Raw genomic sequence first — 19,928 nt, 5'->3', positions numbered from 1 at the left:
AATTCGGGTCTTTTCCTCTCATGATTTGAGATGACGCCAAGGGACCAAATAAGTGTTCATCTCTCTTTACAAATAAACGCCTCCTTCTCTTGTGGAATACCAGCGGTTCTTAAAAGGTAACTGTCCTAGCATTGCCCTACTTTCCTCGTTACAGAAAGTGCAACTGAATAAGGGTTTTGTGCGTGAAATAAAAAGATCACATTGTGCCCGGCAGCTTTCTGGTCGAAAAATGTGTTTACAGTTGTAAACTCTCCTTTCGAGCACCGCATTATTGAACACATTTCACCTTCATTCACCTCAAGTCCTCACACTTGAAGAGGTGCTCTGTACCAGAGCCAACAGTGCGGTTGTGTACCTTGCATTTTGGTAGTCGGACACCTTTAACATCAGTTTATTGAGATGCCGGAGAATGAGTTTGACCCATGCAGGACATCTCGTGTACCAGCCTTTGTATCACAGTTAGTTTAGGTTGCTATATTTGTTATTGCATCGAGGTTTCTTCCACCATAAGCATTGTTTCAGTTTGCTCTTTATTGGATGTTTCTAAGTCTACAACAAACCGCCTTCTAATCCAGGAAGTCCTAGACTTCAATGGATTGCACTGTATTTTACATTTTGGTTTTCACATTTGAATCCTGGAGGGTATTCTTAAACTTGTGGATGCCTGGTGTTTTCCCCTTCTAAGTATGTGAGTCTCCCCATCCACTCTCTGTGCCCTCATTGGAACTGGTACAAATCTTACGTCCAATTTCTTGATTTTAAACTCCGATTTAAAAAAAAAACAAAAAAAAAAAAACCCACAAAGCAAATCCGATGGATGCCACATCCTACTCAGTTGTTGGCTCCCACATTTCTGTTGTGAAAATGTGGCTTTCTCTGAAGTTGTAGGCATGGCTTATGGTTCTCAAAAGTGGACTGACTGTTCCTATAAAGCATGGGGTCAAGACTGATTTGCATATGGCTGGGTCTAAACTGGGGTGGCATGGTGAGCAAAAGAACGATGGATTTAACCCAGATCTATTGGCTGGGGGAGAATGTTTGATTTGCTCTGCATTCCGTCCATCATTTGTGTGTCTTTTGCTTAATAGGCTACAGGCATAGAGATTCAGGTTGCTCTAGAGCTACCCCCAAGGTAAAGCACTCGGCTGGGTCACGGGGAATAGAAAAGAGGGATCACAGTACTCGAAGTCTGAGGGGAACAGCACATCTGGTGCCACGTAACCCGTCCCCTTCCGAACCCTGAAAGAAGGATTGCACCTGAAGCGTAGCGGGGGGAGGGAATACTTCAGTCTGTACAACCAGCAGACGATGCACACATCGTGCCAGACAGCTGGGTTTGTCCCTTCTTCATAGCTCTTTTGTGGCTGCTTTAGCAGTTGGCATTCGATTGCAACTGACAGGATCCCAGAAAGAATTTGGGAAACAGACGGCGGAGATCTTGGCTCCCTGCCTGGGCAGAAAGAGCTGCATATTAATATGTTCATTAATGCACCATTATAAATAACTCAACGCCACACCGGTAATGCAGATGGAGTGCTACAGTGGGAGCATAGTTGAGGGAAACCCTAGCACAAGAGTATGAAAGCATCCAGTGCAACACGAATCGTGCCCCAGAGAGGAGTGCCTTATAGGCTAGCTATTGCTTTGCATGACGTAGTGACTTGGGCTCAGAGAGTATTGGGTTTGCCCGCGGCCCCATGGCATCTTTGGTAAGAAGCATCTTGCTTTGGTAAGAAGCATCTTGAGGTCCCTTGCTGGCCCTAGGCCATGTGGTATCCAAGGCAGTGATCATTTTCTGGTCCAGTGAAGGTCTGATCATCATGGTGCCAGCAGCAAGATGCATCTTGGGTCCGTGAAGGCCTCTGCAGCACTGTGCCAACGGCAAGGAATATCTCCGGGTCCAATGCTGACCCTAGGCTGTACACTTCCAGAGCCAAGGATCATCTTCAGGTCTAATGGTAAGACTGCATGATGGTCTAAGCAAAGAATATCTTCCAATGTCTCTACTCTCTGCCTCACTTTGCTGTGGGATTTAGCTGGTCAGTAGGGCAGTGGGCACACCCATGGCAATGGTGTTCAGTACCTGTGCTTGGCCATGGATTCGGGTTGGTGGTCAGCATTTGTCAGACGCAGGAGTGATGATGATGTGCTTATACCATCTCTGTGCTCTCTGGGATGTAGGCCGAGATGGGACATTGGGCGCGTGATAAGCTTTAACACCTCTCTGCTTTCTCCTCGTTGACATCTGATACGGGATACTGTAGGATAACAGGCAGGGAATGAGAGCAGGCTTGAGTAGTGCATAGGTGTTCCTGCATTATCTGCCATGAAGAAATGAACCACAAACGTGTTTCTGTGTGCCAGTTTCTCTTTTATTGGTCTACTTGGGATTTCAAGTGCACCATGGCAGATCATTAACCTGAACACATCACAGTGTCTGCCTAGACCTCGAGTCAAGCTCTGATCGCAGTTTTGTGCATCTATGCCAATTTGGACTGATCCTGCGTCTGTGCTGTACATTTTTGATGACTTGAGGCCTGGTATGGTGGAGGTGGACCGGTCTGTATGGAATTTAGTAGATTTCACCAAGGCTGGCAGAGCCATTCCTTATTCTTATGGTGCCCAACTCCACACCAGTGTCCACAAGGCTTCTGCATAAAACTCCACAATGTGTCTTTGATGGCAAAAGCTTGAAGTGGGCCAGCTGGGTAATGGAAGCTTAATGTGGACCATATATATAGCCTATACCAGAAATGGAATTGTCTCTTAGTGCTGATATAAGAGGTACGTATATTGTTGAAATTAATTGTATTCATTACACCGACCTCGGAATGATGAAAGGCTGTGGTGGTCATGCCTAGGCTGAGCCGATCTTGTCCAGAAATTAAACCAAAGGCTTTCAGTGTTAGCAAAAATCTTTGCAGCAGGTATTCAGATTGTTGAGATGCCTGAAAAGTGTGCAATGTAATAATATCCCCTGTATTCTGTTACAGTTCGAATGCATTCTGGGAAATTGTCATGTTATACACATCACTTGTATTTTTGTTCTTTTGAAGCTTGCATGCAAAGTTGTAGACAAGTTGTACTTACAGTGTTCAACCGTTTCCTTTTCAGGAAGGAAGTCTGTGGCCTTCAGAAAGCACAGTGTCCGGAAATGGAATAACAGAGGTAGGAAAATGTGTTTGTGTGTGTGTGTGTGTGTGTATGTACATGTGTGTGTGTCACAGTGCAGCAAAACTTGGCACAAGAAAAATACTTTTTACTGCCTAACAGGATACACGCAACAATTGCTGTATACAGGGAAACGTCTCTCCTAATAGTCACAATATTGCTTCAATATGGTTCTACCATACTCCACAAATGTATCCCCTTGCATCCCAGTTTTGTTGAAATACCTAAAAGAACACATGAATAATCATTGAACAGTACAGTGGCATGAAATGTATATTGACAAGTACAGAACAGAATATTCTATTTTTATCCATTGTTGAAGAATGCTCTCCCATTCTGAATAATGGTAATAGCATATTTTGCTCTGCTCATCTACATATATGCAATATCTGTACCTATAGTACAGGCTTGTGCGCGAATGTGGTATGGCGATGATTGGATTTTGTTTTTGTAATGTCACTAATCACGAGCGACAAAACTGTTGAATAACTTGTCCTAAACCCCTAGGTTAAGTACTGCAGGAATGCATTGCTACATGGCAGTAGTGTATTTCCAAATATCCCCATTTTCATTTGGGTTTGTTTCAGATTTTTTTCATCCTCCCACTTTCAATTTCTCTTGGTGGTTGTTGGGCGCTGTCCTAGTCCCCTTTCTGCGCTGGGCCTCCATTGCCTAAGCTTGCAAGGATTCGAAGTGTGTTTGATAAGATTGGAGTTTGTGCTTTCCAGTGCATTTTGGGCATGCTTTGACAGATGTTTAAGATGGGTCTCGCCCAGTTAGAACATTTAAAAAGTCACTGAGGGAACGCCAGTCATAGCCTTGTAGTGAATTGGTCCCACATGTGAATTGAGGAGGGTTTTGAAGCTGAACAGGTGGTTGTGACTGGATTATGAGTGCTTGGTGCCAGGGTCTTTCTGTAGAAGTATGTGATGTCTTTGCCATGAATCCTTGTATGGTTTGATTATGGTGCTAGTTTGAGACCTTGAGTCTATGACCTCTCCCCCTTGGTGGTAGACTTTTGGTAGCTCCCTTCCTTCTCTGCCTTTGTGGACTGATGATAGATAGGCGATTGCTTCACTGCCATTGTCCCCAGTAGAGTATCCCAATTGCTCTGATGTTGGAAGCATAGAGTGAAAGATATAGCAAAAACAGGCGTGCATTGAGTTTATTATGTTAGTGGGGGGTGGGTGCACTTCACTCTCAAAATGATAGTCTTTGGGCAGAGATTTACTACATGCTCCATCACACTGGGTTTCCACGCCTTTTTCAATTGGCGCACAAACTTGCGGAATTACTGAATTGGTGCACTCTTTGGGTGACGTGATCCGGGCCAATGATAGAACAAGCATTGGCATAGTCAATAGGTCTCGCCTTTGGGACCTTATAAGTGTTTAGCCATGCAACAGTTGATGTTGTTGCACCAAGGATATTGTACTGCATAACTAAATACTTATAAGGTTCCAAAGGCAAGACCTATTGGCTATGCCAATGCTTGTTTTATTTTGCAGCTTTCCCTTTTTCAGATTTCCCATAACCAAGGTATTATCATCCTCATATTACCATGGTTCCTTCTGCCCCCGAGCCAGCGCCACAGGTGCAGCTTGTCCTCGTGGGGTCTTCTAATATAGCTGCACGTGTGTCACTGCTACCCTCGCGCACACCCGCCATTTTCTTCACACCTGCCCTCCTCTGTCCATTGAAGCCTCGACGGTTAGGGGTGAGATAACAACCTAGCCAGTGGAGGAACTCGAGTTCGCACTGTGACCTCGGATGGGAACAACACTCTGGTTGCGTTCCTTCACACCAAGGGGCACACCAGGATTTCCAAATTGAACACGATGCCGCAAGAAACCCACTTCATGTGTTGCATGAATTCCTACTGATAGACGACGAGATCATAAAAAATTCAACTGGTATGGAGAGGGTGACAGTGACTGAATATTGTGGATAAGTGAACGTGGGCCTCAGACGACGGCCGGAGAGAATGGTATGGGGAGGAGGCCTATTTATTTTCAGGAGTGCTCTTATGTACAGGTGAATACTGTGCAGAGTGCTGTAAAACAATGATATGCTGTACAGAGGGCGCATGACATTGGCCGGAAGCACAGCAGCGTTGAACTTCTAGTTATCGCGAATGAGACCTTGCACGTTATGCAAGGATATCTATCAAGATGCCACAAAGATATTCCACATGAGCGTTTTACACAACAGCCATGTCAGATATGGAAAAACAGCCTATTTAGAGACGAAAAAGTGAAAGCGGAAGGATGTTCCCCTAAAGCACCTGACTACCCTGGCTTGAAACCCTTGCATGAGCCCTAGTGTGTCCTGCCAATCAGGAGCTGACTCTGACCACACTTTGCTATTGGACCTACTAGTAGTCGGTGCGCTGTTGCGTGAGATGGGCAAGCGCCTGATGTCCGATGCAACCACGTCTAAGAACAGTCTTCAGTCGACGGCGTGCCTCGAACAAGAGTCCGGCTTTAACGCTTGCGTGTCAGCCAAAAGAGCAACGATTGGCCCTGTAGCACCTTTTTAAATGGCGATTCTTCTGTAGGAATCCAATGAAGTTGCGCTAAACGGAAGCACGCAAATTTAAACAGCTCTTTTCAAGCTCTCGTGCTTGTGCTGGCATCCACCTTGCAGGAGCGAGCAGCAGCACGCGGGCCCTGTGTTTTCAATTAGCATGACCGCGCGTGCCGCTGCTCGCTCCCGCAAGGTGGATGCCAGCACAAGCATGAGTGCTTGAAAAAAGCTGATCAATTTCTAAAGGTCATCTCCTAGAGCAGCGCATGCGCGCTGCCTAGACGATACATAAAAACCTGGCCTTGATGCTGAAAATACGGGTATATCAATTCGAAACTGTTTGATGCATGGGGAAAGCAGATTTTGCTCCAGGTGATACAGTGGCAAAGCTTTTGCATAACTGCATAGATTTGTGCATATTGTTGTGAGCAGAGTAGAGCAAACTGATTTTTTTCACAGTTTTTGCTACAAATTGCCCACACTTTGCCAGAGCTTTCACATTCGAAAAGTGGTAGATGGGGATTGATGTTGTAGCAAGTGTGTGGGCCTAAGAGACTGGGGCGAAAGGTGGAGAGTGAATGTGGAACACACTAGAAGTCTTCAAAGAGAAAAAAGCAATGGCATACCCTGTTTTGGAGTGATCGCAGCATACGCTAGCACAATCTAATCACACCTTTGGAGAAAAAGCAAATCTGCTGATTACTGTGTTCTGAAATGTCAAATAAAATAGGAACTTTGGGCCAGATGTACAAGGCACTTTTTCGGTCTCAAATGCTACCATCATGAGTTTGTGACCAAAGCACTGCTTTTTGCAATGTACTAAACCCATTTTAGGAGTCTGTACCTTTTTACTGACTCATATAATGGGTTTAGAAGTCTACAAAGAATCTCACATTGGAAGGGGCGTATTGTAGGCCGCCCTTCCAGATAGCGATTCCCCTCTCTATATGTTAGTGATTTGAGACTCGAATAGTGGCTATAAACATTAACAGGTTGCACACCCATACGTTTGGGGAGATTACCCATTCGCTAAAGGAAAGGGTCCCTTGAGGAATACTTCCCCTTTGTAAATGTTAAAGTTTGTTTTCGAGTAAAGAGTTGTCCACGGGGCCACTGCAAACTCTCAAACTTAAGGGAAAAAAGGTAAAGTTTTCATTTCAACCCGCAGCCTAGTTTCCTTTAAGGAAAACTGGCTGCATTCAGAACTGTTACTTTATTGAAATGGGATCACAGACATCCTATGATGGCATGCACTTTATGATCTTCCTCCTTAATATTCATGAGGTATATTGGATTCCGACCACTCCGATTTGGATACTTAAGAAACAACCTATGAGAACTTAGCTAGTTTGTCAAAAAACTATACTGGTCACAAAAAATACCGGTAGGAGTTTGCGGCCAAATATTTATACATCTGGCTCTGGGTGTGGAAAATAAACCCAGTAATCATTGGTAAATGTCAGGAATCAAAGGTAGTACAATTTGCACCAATTGACTTGTGAAGATTTACATGCTGAAGTGTTATGAAATGATGGACTTTCAGTAGCATCGCACAAAAGACTATCGAGTGCCGCACATTCATATGCCTATATCGTACAGGATTTTGCTGCAGGATTACAACCCAGGGGTTTACCCATGAATGCATATGATATTGGCATGTGGTGGGCTCTTTGATAGCGCATGCTGTGCCTTGGTTTTCAACTAACAAGTTTCTCCTTCAGTATAAATCTTATCATTTTAGGTAATCCGCATGTGTTTAGCACTCATTACCTTCTCCACTGCATTGTGTCGTATTGCACCTGTATGTGCTAGACTGGAAAGGCGTTAGTCCATTCTAGTGTTTGATTGTGAGTGATTAGTAGGGGGTGGTCAATGTTTGGTTTAGAAGTGGTTTGTGTGGATTTTTGTGGCAGTAGGTTTAATTTGATCTTTAGAGATCTTGGCAGAGTCTTGGGTATAGGGGTGCGGGAGCCAAAGGACTCTGTACATTAAGCACATTAAGTGATCGGTTGTCCATTGCTCGACCAAAGTAGGGTGTCCTCTGTTGGTGTATCACGGCCCAGGAAGGTACTTTTGATGAATGTCTTCTGCTTGGGGGAGTTCTGTTTATACTAGATTTTTTGGGAGTGGTTCAATGGTGTACGTTATTATGGTGCATAAAAGGGCTGTAGGTTTTGCAACACAGTTGAACTTCCACTACCTTGTACCATTGTGGGTTAGCTCCTCTGCTAAGTTTTTTTAATTAGGATGGCTATAAAGTATGTTGATCCTTCAGCCCCATACATTGACCCTCCAGAGCACTGTGTCTTGTGCTGGGAAACCTTTACCTTAACGCTTGAAGTTTGCACCTCATGTAGGACCATTACCTTTGTTAAAATGTATAGGTGTTTTGCCATAATTGGGAGTAGCGTATCCACGTTCCCAAGCCATGCTTTGGCTGCACTCTTATTTGTTTTTGGTACATTGGCTTTGATTGTGGGCTGACGGTCTATCTAACTTCCTCTTTTTTTCTGTTTCCAGCAGCACATTTACACCCCGCGACCGTCGGACCGACTTGCAGTCCCATCATTTTTGCAGAGGGATCGCTTTAGTCGATTTCAGCCAACTTATCCGTACATCCAGCACGAGATCGATCTTCCACCTACCATCTCCCTATCGGATGGCGAAGAGCCTCCGCCATACCAGGGCCCTTGCACCTTACAGCTCCGGGACCCAGAACAACAAATGGAACTCAACCGAGAGTCTGTGCGGGCCCCGCCCAACAGAACCATCTACGACAGTGATTTGATTGATACCTCTCTGTTTGGCGGGCCCTGCCCTCCCAGCAGTAACTCTGGCATCAGTGCCACTTGCTACAGCAGCAATGGGAGGATGGAGGGGCCCCCACCCACCTACAACGAGGTCATAGGTCATTATCCTGGATCTACGTTTTACCAGCACCAGCAGAACAATGGAACGCCCTCCATTTTGGAGGCAGGCAGGTTCCACTCACAAATCAATGGCCTTGAGAGCACAATTGCACGGAACAAAGACAAAGAAAAGCAAAAAGGGCATCCATTTTAGAGTTTCAAACATTTTAAACACTCTGCACTTCTAAATTACAAAAACAGAATTGGGGAGATGGAGGGAAGGTCAAGTGAGACGTTCTTTCTGTGCTTTCTATGTATAAATATTTACTTGTTATGTCTGGTCTGACTGCACAAGCCAATAAGCTTGCAACACGTTTTATGTTGAGCTGTGTCTTGAAGTCCTTATATCACGGTAGTCTTTGTTTGTTCCTTTTTTTTTTTTTTTTAGTTGAGCCGTGTGTGAATGCTTTTTTCGTTTTTTGTGATTATATTTCACTTAACTTTAAAGAAAATAACTATTTGCACAAAAAACCTTCTGTTTAAAATATCTGCAATATATAAATATAAATATATATATAAAATAAGAGATGAACTGTAAGTGTGAGGGCTGGGGTATTTTTGTATTAGAAGAGGCCTATAAAACGTTTTTCGTTTTGATGTTTCCAGAGATTGAAAAGAAATAACGGCAAATCGTTTGAGTGCCAACTCAAAAACAAGTGTGTTACGTTGTAAAAAAAAAAAAAAAAAAGCAAAAAAAGCAGGGGTTTAGAGTTATTTATATTAATGTCGAAATTTTGCACTATTTTTTAATATTACTATGTCAGTGCTTGTGTTGAAAGCCTCCATCACGTCTGCCACAGCCTCTAATGGGGGAGAGGATAACTCAAGCTGAAATGTTGGATGCGTGCACACAATGGTAACACAGCAGCCCTGGAAGAAACATCGACATGGGATTATATTTATATGCAAATTGTTCGTGCCCAAGTGTCGCCAAAGCCCCATTTCCCTTTTTAATTTCATTATGAGGTTAACTCAACAGAATTTGATTGTTAAACATTCCCCCTGAATACAAAACACCACAGCGTGTTTGGGACTTTTTATTATCGAAACATTTCCAAAAAACTTCTAGGTTTTAATTTTTAAAAAAATTTTTCAAGAGGGGCTGATAGTGACAAACGTGCTACCCGAATCAACCACTGCTTGTGGTATACTTTGTTTGGCCTTACCCGTACCATGGGATACGAGTTGTGTGGATCACAAGGAAAAATCAGTCCTCGTGTTAGAATGATGGTATTGATGAAGTGCTGTTGAAGGAGGTTTATTGTTGAGTAAGTTGCAATATACTAAAGGGATATGGACACATGTTTGCTCCAGGCCACCAAGACACCTCAATAACCATGCCTGTCTTCCTCGTTTTCGGCGCAGGGCATTATGGTACCTGCCACCTTCTGTTTTCTGCAGAGACCCATAATTACAGTTTTATGGAATGCCTGGGTCAAAGGCATGAAAAAGCAGGCTCTGGCGTCTCTGTGGCCTGGAGCAACTTTGCCCCAATGCCCTGTTTTCTAAAGTATTTCCTCCTGCTGTGCGTGCGTAACTGGGTTGGAGGAAGAGTTTTTCTGAAATCAGGATCCCACGTCTGCTTTTAATTATTGTTTGTGTTTCCTGAAAAGCAGTAATGTATGCATATATATAGTTGTTAAAATTGTTTTTCTTATGATTAAACAAATTCCAACATTTTTTGATTGGAAAAAAAAAATCTTCAGTCAGATTGGACAGCTTTGTTGTTTCCTGCTGTTTTGGGTGGTTAAGGGGTAGGTTTTTGGGTTAAGAAGTTTGAAAACTGTGATTGTTAACAAAACTTGAAAGTTCCCCATTGAATCTGGTTTGTGTGTTTGCCTCTTGGTCTAGAGCATGAGCTGAAGAATGCGACATATGGATTAAAAATTGTTTTTTGCGAATCCTCTCCAGATAATGATCCTTCCTAAATTTTCCCTTTGAGCTGTGCGAATAATGTGATTTGAAGATATGGGGTTTCTGAAGTTTTGCAATTGTCCCCTTTGACAATGACTCATAAAATGACATCTTGAGCCCCGAGTGCCAGATGAAGAACCTTTGGCATACTTTATATCATCAGCCCCTGTGCCCCAGACCATCCTACAAAAAAGAAACCTGAATAAATTCTATTTCCATCCCTCAATGGTAATGTCGTCCTTCATTGATGTGATCAGAAGCAATATCTGTATTGCGGTTACTGCCTACCTCTTTGGCAGACAACTCTGTCACATCCAGGAGCTATGTGCATGCCCCTGAGAGAGCCATGTCCACATTTGTGGTGGGCTCAGCCCTTGAATTTAATGGACCATTCAAACACGTCACAGATTTATCTCCTTTCCCCGACCACCAAAGTGCAGTACCAAAGGATAGTTTCAGACATTGGCCTATAGGTTTTCAAACAAATATCTTTTTAGATATATACATGTATTTTCTGCAGAAATGCTGAATCTTTCCTGTTCTTTTTAGCACTGTTGAAAATAATCTGAAATAAAATTGTTTTCTTAGGGATCTCTAGAATGCTTCAAAATATCCGAGGAATATATTCTGGGTACCTTGTGATTATTGCTCATACAAAATGGAGTTCAGATAAAAATGTCTAATATGACGGGCACGATACTTGACTGTTGGGAGGTGAGACGTGATTGGTCACCACATGCATGTGGTAACAAGCCAGGTAATAAAATTTGGAGACTGGGAGACGGTACCACAAAGGAGGATAGAAAAGTGCATATTAGGACATGAAGAAAGGAATGGAGAAAAATCTTTCACTGGGTGCAGTAGAAATAGGTTAAGTGATATCTTGCAATTCACCGTTACTAGCTCTAGGTAGCATAGGTGTCAAAAAAGTTACCTTATACCATATTCTGATTTAGATAACCATGTTTTCGGCATCTGTTATAGTTTGCTTCCTCATGGTAAATGAAGCATCTGATGAGTAGCACAGCATTTCTATAACAAACAAGCAAATGGAAGCCCTCTCAGTGGAATTGGATAAGTGTGCAAATAGCGTCACATTACACCATGGCACCTTCGGTCGCAATTCCTCTCAGAAGACCATGTTCTCGTCAATAAATACTTATAAGCGATACTGATTGCAAACGTTTGGCTGTTGAGTTGCTTTACTTAGCCTGAGCTTGAGACGGTCTGGGGTTAAGATTTTTTTTTAAACAGTGGCTATGTATGCTATGCTTGTGTCATTGCAAATGGCACGGTTCAGCGTAAAAATGGAAGATAAGAACGAACCTGAGGAGAAATGTGTTTTTTACTCAAAGACTAGGTGGTGCCTTACGGATATCCCCTACTAAGAGTTCATCAGCGTGGTTCCCAGGAGCTAGTCTGGCTACATGTCCAAGTTTCAACAGCACAACTTCGATCTGTGCCATGCTACAGTTATTCGCACAGTCTCAACCCCACCACACCTAACCACTCTTGTTATCCTGAGAATGCGATGAAACCTGTTTGATTCCAGAGTGCTCTGTCCTACTCTTGTTTACATTAACATAGGGTCATGAAATCACCTGGTAGCGTTTTACCTTCCTGAGTGTCTGTGAGAGAAAAGTGTTCTACCAGCTCTCCCCTTACGTTGTGTTGCTGTTACTATAGCTGTCAAGTACTTGGTGTGGTTGGATGGGTTTGTTTGTCTGGCAAAAAGAAGAACGCGTAGATAGACTTGCCAAACTAGAGGTTGCATGCTCTGACAAATGGGAATAAGAATGGGTGATTTTTGACCATGGTGGTCAGTACAGACCCACAGTCCCTGAATCCACAGTGACTGATTCAGGGTCTATGCATCCTCACATCTCCTTAAGTAGTTTACTGCCATGACCGGCTGTCCTATAGTGCTGCCATTAATGAGTTATAAAGGCAATAACTATTGTTTTCAAAGACGTTTTCTATTACTTGAAAAAATAAAATAAACTTATGAGGAGAATACCGTGAAGTCCTCCTGGCCCACTGAGGTGGTATTTGTACAATTGAAAAGGTGGCGAGAGGCGCACTTGAAGTTTCACTGTTTTACTCATCTGCTTTAAAGGCTATTCCAGGGCCACGTTGCGCAGAACTTGGGGCCACTGGGTACTTCTAAATAGCATTACTGGAAATGAGAGTAGCTTTAGAATCTTTAGACTTGACTTTATAAAAGGGCGAAGATTTATCTTCAGCTCCCCGAGGAAGAGAAACTCCCAAACAAAGTGAAATTGACTTTTTTATATGTTCATGAAACTTTACTTTCTGTGACTTGTCTACTTAGTGCCTTATTAAATAAACAGTAACCTATTTCTAGAGGATTGTTGGAGGGGGTAGGTGATATGGTGACCGCCCTTGAAAGGGCAGCAGATGACGTAGCCCGTACTGGAAGGGGAGAGGGAAAAGTTGGTTCCGGCTCCCAGGCCTACACCCTCCAAGATGGTGGCCATCTTGGCCCTAGCGTGTATTGAGTTTGCAAAAGGGATACTGTTTCTTTAAAACTTCCTCTCCAGTCTATCCTAGCCAAGTAAATGTGCCTAGCCTTGTAAGGTGCTCCCCTTTATCACCGTTCCTGCTCTTTGACTGTTTTGTGAGGTGCTGTGTATACCTTGAAGACATTAATGCACATACCTGATTCCTTATAAGAAGAGAACACAAATTTGAGTTTATTATTGTACAGTGAGAGTCCAAAGGAAAGTTAAAACTGAAATATATATGCTGCCTATTTGGAGAAAACGTGGAACTGTGCTAAAATCAAATGACCGCTCAAAGCTTATTTATTTTAAAGGCCACTCTACATCATAAACGGATGAGCACAGCTGGAACTATTAGATCTGGCTACCGAGATTTAGGCTGCAAAGTCATTTATACTACATCTACATAAAGGAATAGACCTGGCAGCATTTAAAAAAAAAATATATATATGTTAAGTCCAGTTGGGTGCTGTTTGTTTAACGCAGAGACGAATGAGGCACCCTAATTTGTGCCAACTTAACTTTAATGGTGCGCAAGCTACAAAAGTTTAACTCTGCCCACCAGGAGGGAGAGATTAAACGTGCTTTGGGGGAGTGAAGGCCCAGGCCTGCCTGAACCTCGGGCGCCCGTCAAAGTAGAATGGCGCGCTCTAGGCTCCCCACAGCTGCGCCATTGTTTTCAGTCAGAAACATATACACAACATTCAGGTTTGATGGCTAGGAGAAGTCTGACGCATGTTTAGATTTAAGTAACCGGATATGTGTGTTATGGCTACGTGAGTGTCGGCTTCCGTATCTTTTCGCCGTGCTTATGTTCTTTCGGCGTTCTGAGGAAGTGAATCACATATTTTACTAAATGTCCCCGTCTGGGCACTTCAGCGCCGTCACCAACGCTCGAGCGAGGCAGATGAAAGCCATTTTCCCTTTCACATATATATGAGGATAACGTACAAGAAAGGAGCACATTTTACCACATCTGGGTTGAATTAAGCTGCGCGCATGGCCTGCCATGTGGCCGTGGTTACCTCGCAGCTCATGTACTGATTCCTCAGGGTGCCAACGTAATGTTTTTACACACCCCTTCTTTCTACCCCTGAGGCTTGACTGCTCCATTTTGTGCTCTGCCAATCGTCTCTATTGACTGGTGTTGAAATGGTGGCTGACAGGCCACTGTTAAGACCACCAGAAAGTGCCTTGTACTACATACTGAATTATTCGAGCTGCCCCTAGTGCGTGCCATACCTGTTGTAACAACAGCCTTTAACTACTGTAGTACGCAAAACTACTCCAGAGTTTGTGTTACCGTTCTCCTGGACTTACGAAAGTGTGCACGCTCCACTGGAAGTGGCCTTCAAACCCTCTCTACAGGACCAGAGAATGTTCAGGATTAGTTGTTGCTCATGTGTTGTGTAAGCAAGCATTACAGTACGGTTTTACTCCTAATCATGGCTCCACGCCTATTGCCATGAGTTATGTGTCCTAGTTTTAACTGCAGGTTGAGGATTCAATGCTTTGGTTGTAAATTTGATATTTTTTGCCTGCCATTATCATCTGTTAATTTTTACAGAGCCTGGCTTTCAGACACTGCGTTCTATGCTAACACGTGTTTCGCTTTTACAGTGTCACAGTGCTAGCTCCTGAACATTCCCCTCGAACAGATCTTATTGGTAGATAAAGTCTCCTCTTTGGAGGCAGAAACCTTTGAATGTGTAACTACAGAAAGATACAAATACTTAATAGTCAACCACTGGGACCAGATTTTTTTCAAATTTTTGGGGTGATGCTCAGTCTGTGTTTTTTTTTTTTTTTTTGCAAGGCTCTGCTCTAAGACTAGCTCTCAGCAATCCTTTAAAAAAGCAGTATTCTGTAAATTTATTTTTAACTCAAAATCTGGTCAAATAACTCAGAAGTTACGATTTTAGCAGTCTGCCCGCCTGTTTTCGCCATCAAAATGGCAAAACGATGGGTATGTTTACCCCCTTGCTCAAAACCCAGACACTGGCACACCTTAGGGTGCAGTAATGCTGCAGTGTGCCTGATGGACACCAGCACACAATGTTTGATTTTTGCCTGAGAAATAAACAGTTGATCTGCTCGTGGTACTTAAAACTTGTTGTCTTGAAACAAAGTCTTATTTGCCATCCCTGTTCCTTTTTTCTCTGCAGAACACTTTTTTATACCGAAGCAGCCATAGTCTGCGGAGCCTGCATCTAAAGTGATTTAGATGTTTTGCATTATTGGTGCAATAGTGTCACTCTTCTTCCCACTTTCTATTGCTTAACCATATATTTGTTTGGTTGCTCAAAGTCTTGCTCTTCCAGACTTTTGAAGTCTCGATGTTTGCTGAGATGTTTGCTGAGAGTCTCAAAACTTAAAGCAGGATTTCAATCTTTGCAGATTCCAGGGGATTCAGAGATAAAAATAGAGTCTTGCACCTTGAAGCCATCATCGTCGTCTCTATTAAAACATCAACTTTTGGTCCAAATCATCAAATATGTGCATTGGATCATGACTCCTCCTTCTGGAGGCCTTCGTAATACTCGCCCTTCTCAACTTCACAAGCATTCTTTGTGGCTCATGCCCAGCACGCAGCCGCACCCTGACCTCAGAGAGCTACTTTGATTGACCTACAGGAAACACATGAATTAGATATGGCTACTATGTTTAAATTTATCATTGATTCTGCCTTACAAAATGGGTAGAGGAGAGTTTCAAGTGTCAGTTCTGATGGTGAAATAGGTTACGTTTCCTAATACGAGTTGTGCAAATCAATGTCAACGCATCTTATTAAATACAAAATGGAGAATTCTTTAGAAGTCACGTCAGAGAACGTGGACAGGCAGTAGTTGCCTGATCATGGACTTGCCTTTCTCATTTTACTGTTGGCCCGCCATTCCTCCGATGGAGCACACAAGACTTCTTTTTGGGTGAAGCTGTCTAAACAGCAACGCAGATGCTGGGCTGCAAAATGTCAGGTTTTGTTTTTTCTTTTAGAAAGCCTTCTTCATTCTTGGGAACAGATTGTGCCGATTCTGGTCAGTTCCCAGTTTTGGTGACCTCGGGATGCGCAAAAGACACTTACACTTGTAGAGACATCTTCTCGTCTGCTAAATCCATTCTTGATCCCTTCACTTACCAGTACAGTCTTAATGCCATTTGTGAAAGCGACCTCTTTCAGATCGTCCATGCTACTTGCATTTTTACCATCAAGAGATGTAATGATGGCCACCCTTCAAGACCTTTGCGTTTTAGGATAAAATGTCGATGACATGCATGCAATTTTCAAATTAGTTTGCCATTATGGTGTCTCCTGATAGCGATTGCCATCTGTGCAAAGACCGTGGTGTTTTCTAAGTATTCCTTACCTTCTACGAAAGTGTGAAGAAAAAGCATTAAACCACATTAATGAAAGAGAATTGATCCGCATGTAGAAGTGTTATTGAGATAAAAGGTATAATGACCGAAAAGTGCGGTAGTATTTAGTGAGGAATCCCAAAAACTCCATTTACCAAAGGCTTGCCTCTTCTATCTAATGCACCTTGCAAGACATTATGATCACTTTGGTGAACAAATGCCAACTTCATTATCATGCACAGCAAATCTAATCACTTCTAGATGCCCCAGCTCTGAAATCCATACCTATCATGAGGGGTTACCACTTGAACACATACAAACAGGTCCTATTTTCCGTGCTTATCAACTAGTAAAATTTATATTCAACGCTGCATGAAAGATATCTTTTGCTCTGTACTGAAATTCTCAAAATTGGATTTAGAAACTTTCCATGCGCTGCTTTACTGCAACATAACCCAATATACAAAGTTTATAGCTCAAAACAAAAAGTACAGATACCTGGTAATTGCAGTATTTGTGGCAAGATCCTGCCCCTGAATCATGTTCTGAGTAGGTAAATGACTTTGCATCCTCTTGTCTCACTTTCTTTGTGCTCATCAGAGAGAAAGGCTTTTAAAGGTTGTTCCCAAGCTCTTCCTCCTAAGGGAGCGCATGGTTTTTCTAATTTCGCTGCACAGTTCCAAAATATGTCAATGGAATTTCTGTTGGAATAGGGGATGGTAGCTGTGGCAAGTCCTAAGATGACTTTGAACTCATCAGGGGTGTATTCTTTCACAATGGCTTTAAGAATGATGTTAACCACAGAGGCCAAAGAAAGGAAAACATGAGGAAAATGTGACTACGTGTGGCCATGCTTTTACTGCCACAACCCCAGCCCAGTCGCTCTGTTGTATTCCAGTTGAATGGAACTTCAAGTGTACGTGATCCATAAGATAGTGTGTTTATATAAAAAAAAATCATAGAAATGGGACCGGGCCAAATTGTGTCCCCTTGAGGAAGCTCTGTTTACTTATCTAGTGCATTGTTTCCTGCAATTCGTTTTTTTTCTGTGGGAAGTAGACCGAATGGCTTTCTGGCGAGGGTGTTTTTTGTACGTGTATGACTGTAAATTACTGAATTGCACTATATGCCACGGATATAAATATTTCGGAAGAAGAAGAATAAAAGCCCAATATTTTTACTAAGTGACACCAATCAATCCCGATGTTTGTGGGGAACCACTCGCGACGCAAGAATTTAAAAGAAAATGGATTTTTATTCCCTTCTGCCTATATGACTTGTATATCTGGGCACTCCTTTTTTTCTATGTAAAAAATAAATCTGTAGAAAAGTAGAAAAATATGACGCAAATACAATGTTTTCCGGGCGCTATGGTTCAAAGTTTGCTGTACTGTAGTTGTCACTTGGAACAACCTTGTAGTCCTGATTTGCTTGCCTTATAGCCACATTTCATAGTTTCAATGTTCTCGAACACTCAGATTGCATCGCTTTGGCTTGAAGTTTGTGATCAGCAGTCCTGTATCCCCAGTTCTGTTCGAGTTTGAGGATTATGTAATACTATTTACAGCACATTCAATGCAGTACTTATCTATATTTTGCAAATTTTGGTATAACTATGTACTCTGATGCCAAGTTACGGAGAAATCTGTTGTAAGCGCTTACTGTGCAAAAGTAACCGATCGTGGCGACTATATGTTCATTCGAAGAGCTGCAATACTTATAATAAATTTTACAACACTTTGGAAGGGTGTTCCCACTTTTCTTTCGCTTTGCGATACGAATTGTAAAAGTGGAGACGCATCCATGTCTTTTGGAAGCACTTTCTGAAATTTTGATGTATTTTCTAAGCAATTGATGTAGTTTCCAAATCACTGCTTTGCTAAGTGGCTGCGCAAGAGGCCAGATTTATAGAATGTACACTGTGGTGCTCCTCTGAAGATAGTATTTTAAACACCAAGTGTATTTGCATGCTGTATTGCTTTCCGCAGCAGAATACTTTGTAATTACTATGTACGTAAATTTGTCGATGTATCACGTAGCTCTTCTATGCCCTGGTCCGTGTCGTGTGAGATTATAATCCATTTCCTTATTTCCATGAAGCCACTATTTTGGAAATTCTCACTTAAGGATTTAGAGCTCCCCCAGCCCTCTGGTCCCTCCTCTCGGGTGTTACAGGGGGGAGTGGGCGATGACCTGTGGTTGGGTTGATGAAGGTTTTCCTGCATGGCAAGCATGAAAAATGGTTGGGCCTTGTTTGTGGATGTTTTCTAAGGTAAGTTGGTCCTCCACTGGACTGCAGATAGGCTGCCAAGTGGATGTGTGATAATTTTTTTAATTTCTTTTTATTATTAAAAGTGGGTTTGGGGGTAGACCTCTAAATTATTGCACCTTTCAAAGATTTAAAACATTTTTTTGTAGGGATGTCAATCTTTCAGTGGCTTTGCAGAAGAATTTCTCAGCGGTCTAAGAACTGTAGATCCAAAATGGTGGAAACTAGGAGTGGATTGCAGTCTCACACGGACCACCTTGCGCTGCTGAGCTACGAACATATGCCTGCATATGCACAGGCACATATAATGTGTGGCCAAAAAGGTGTTGCAGCTTTAGTTTGTTCCGAAGCATTCCTTATGACCTGCATTATTGGACTAGTATATCGGGCACGGGTGATCCTGCCTTCTCTTGGCCGCACTGACGCACACTCTGCTCAGTTTCCTTTTAATGTTGTAGACACCAATGAAGACTCTGAACTGTTTCATCTGACAATTAAAGTCATAAGCACAGTAACTGGTGTGGCTGTGTGTTTTTTTTCCTCCCTATGGGAGCTGCATCTATCTGTCTATCTGTCTATCTATCTATCTATCTATCTATCTATCTATCTATCTATCTATCTATCTATTCATTTAAACGTTATGTGAAGTGTTTGGTGCGCAAAGAAACTCAACCAGAACAAACATTTTAACATGATTATGAAACTTAAAAACATATAAAACACAAAAAAGCATTTTCTAAAGTCTAAAAACATTTAGATCTAAAATAGAGTGAGTACTTTGTTCCTCTCTCGGTTTTATTCGAAGCACTTTCTGTTTCGTGGTGGCTGAAAAGTAATACAAAAGTAAGGATGGAATTCTTAAAATAGACTGGGCAACATTTCAGTCCATTATTTTCTCACTGTGCCACTACAGACAGGGACTGTACATATGGAAATCAGTTCTGGCCCCTGAATGATAAGGAACGGTAGCTCCCAGGCTTCTAGAATTCGTCCCCTCCGTATGGGAACACACACAGCCTCAGACATGTTTCAGCCTTGTTGGGCATCATCAGGAAGATGAAGCTTGAGCTCTATGGTACTGGTACCCATGTGTGGACACACATATCCCACTTGGGTTCAGTCACAAAGCAAAAATTGACCGATGGAAGGATTTAAGTGCTCTCTGCTGCTGGTAATTAATTTGAGCCAATCCCAATTCCTTTTAAGCTTATTCTGCCACTCCAGACAGCGGGCATTCCTATGCAAATCAATGTACAGACACTG

The 19,928-nt window shown here is 42.5% G+C and overlaps 1 protein-coding gene across 2 annotated transcripts in view; it reads left to right on the top strand.

The window, feature by feature from the left end:
• PMEPA1 (prostate transmembrane protein, androgen induced 1) overlaps positions 1 to 19,180 on the top strand; it is a 97,661-nt gene extending 78,481 nt beyond the window's left edge. Inside the window, exons 3-4 of one of the 2 annotated variants that reach the window (XM_085619296.1) lie at positions 3,115 to 3,168; positions 8,218 to 19,180. In XM_085619296.1, coding sequence (XP_085475422.1) covers positions 3,115 to 3,168; positions 8,218 to 8,760 — 597 coding nt within the window. In that variant the 3' untranslated portion in view covers positions 8,761 to 19,180. The remainder of the gene's footprint in view (positions 1 to 3,114; positions 3,169 to 8,217) is intronic. The other variant, XM_085619295.1, reaches the window with a different exon arrangement.
• The last annotated feature ends 748 nt before the right edge of the window (positions 19,181 to 19,928 follow it).

This window comes from Triturus cristatus, chromosome 7, assembly GCF_964204655.1.
Source record: "Triturus cristatus chromosome 7, aTriCri1.1, whole genome shotgun sequence".
NCBI classification, from domain to species: domain Eukaryota; kingdom Metazoa; phylum Chordata; class Amphibia; order Caudata; family Salamandridae; genus Triturus; species Triturus cristatus.
The sequence above is the reverse complement of the archived record's forward strand: the minus strand, read 5'-3'. Positions and strand labels throughout refer to the sequence as shown.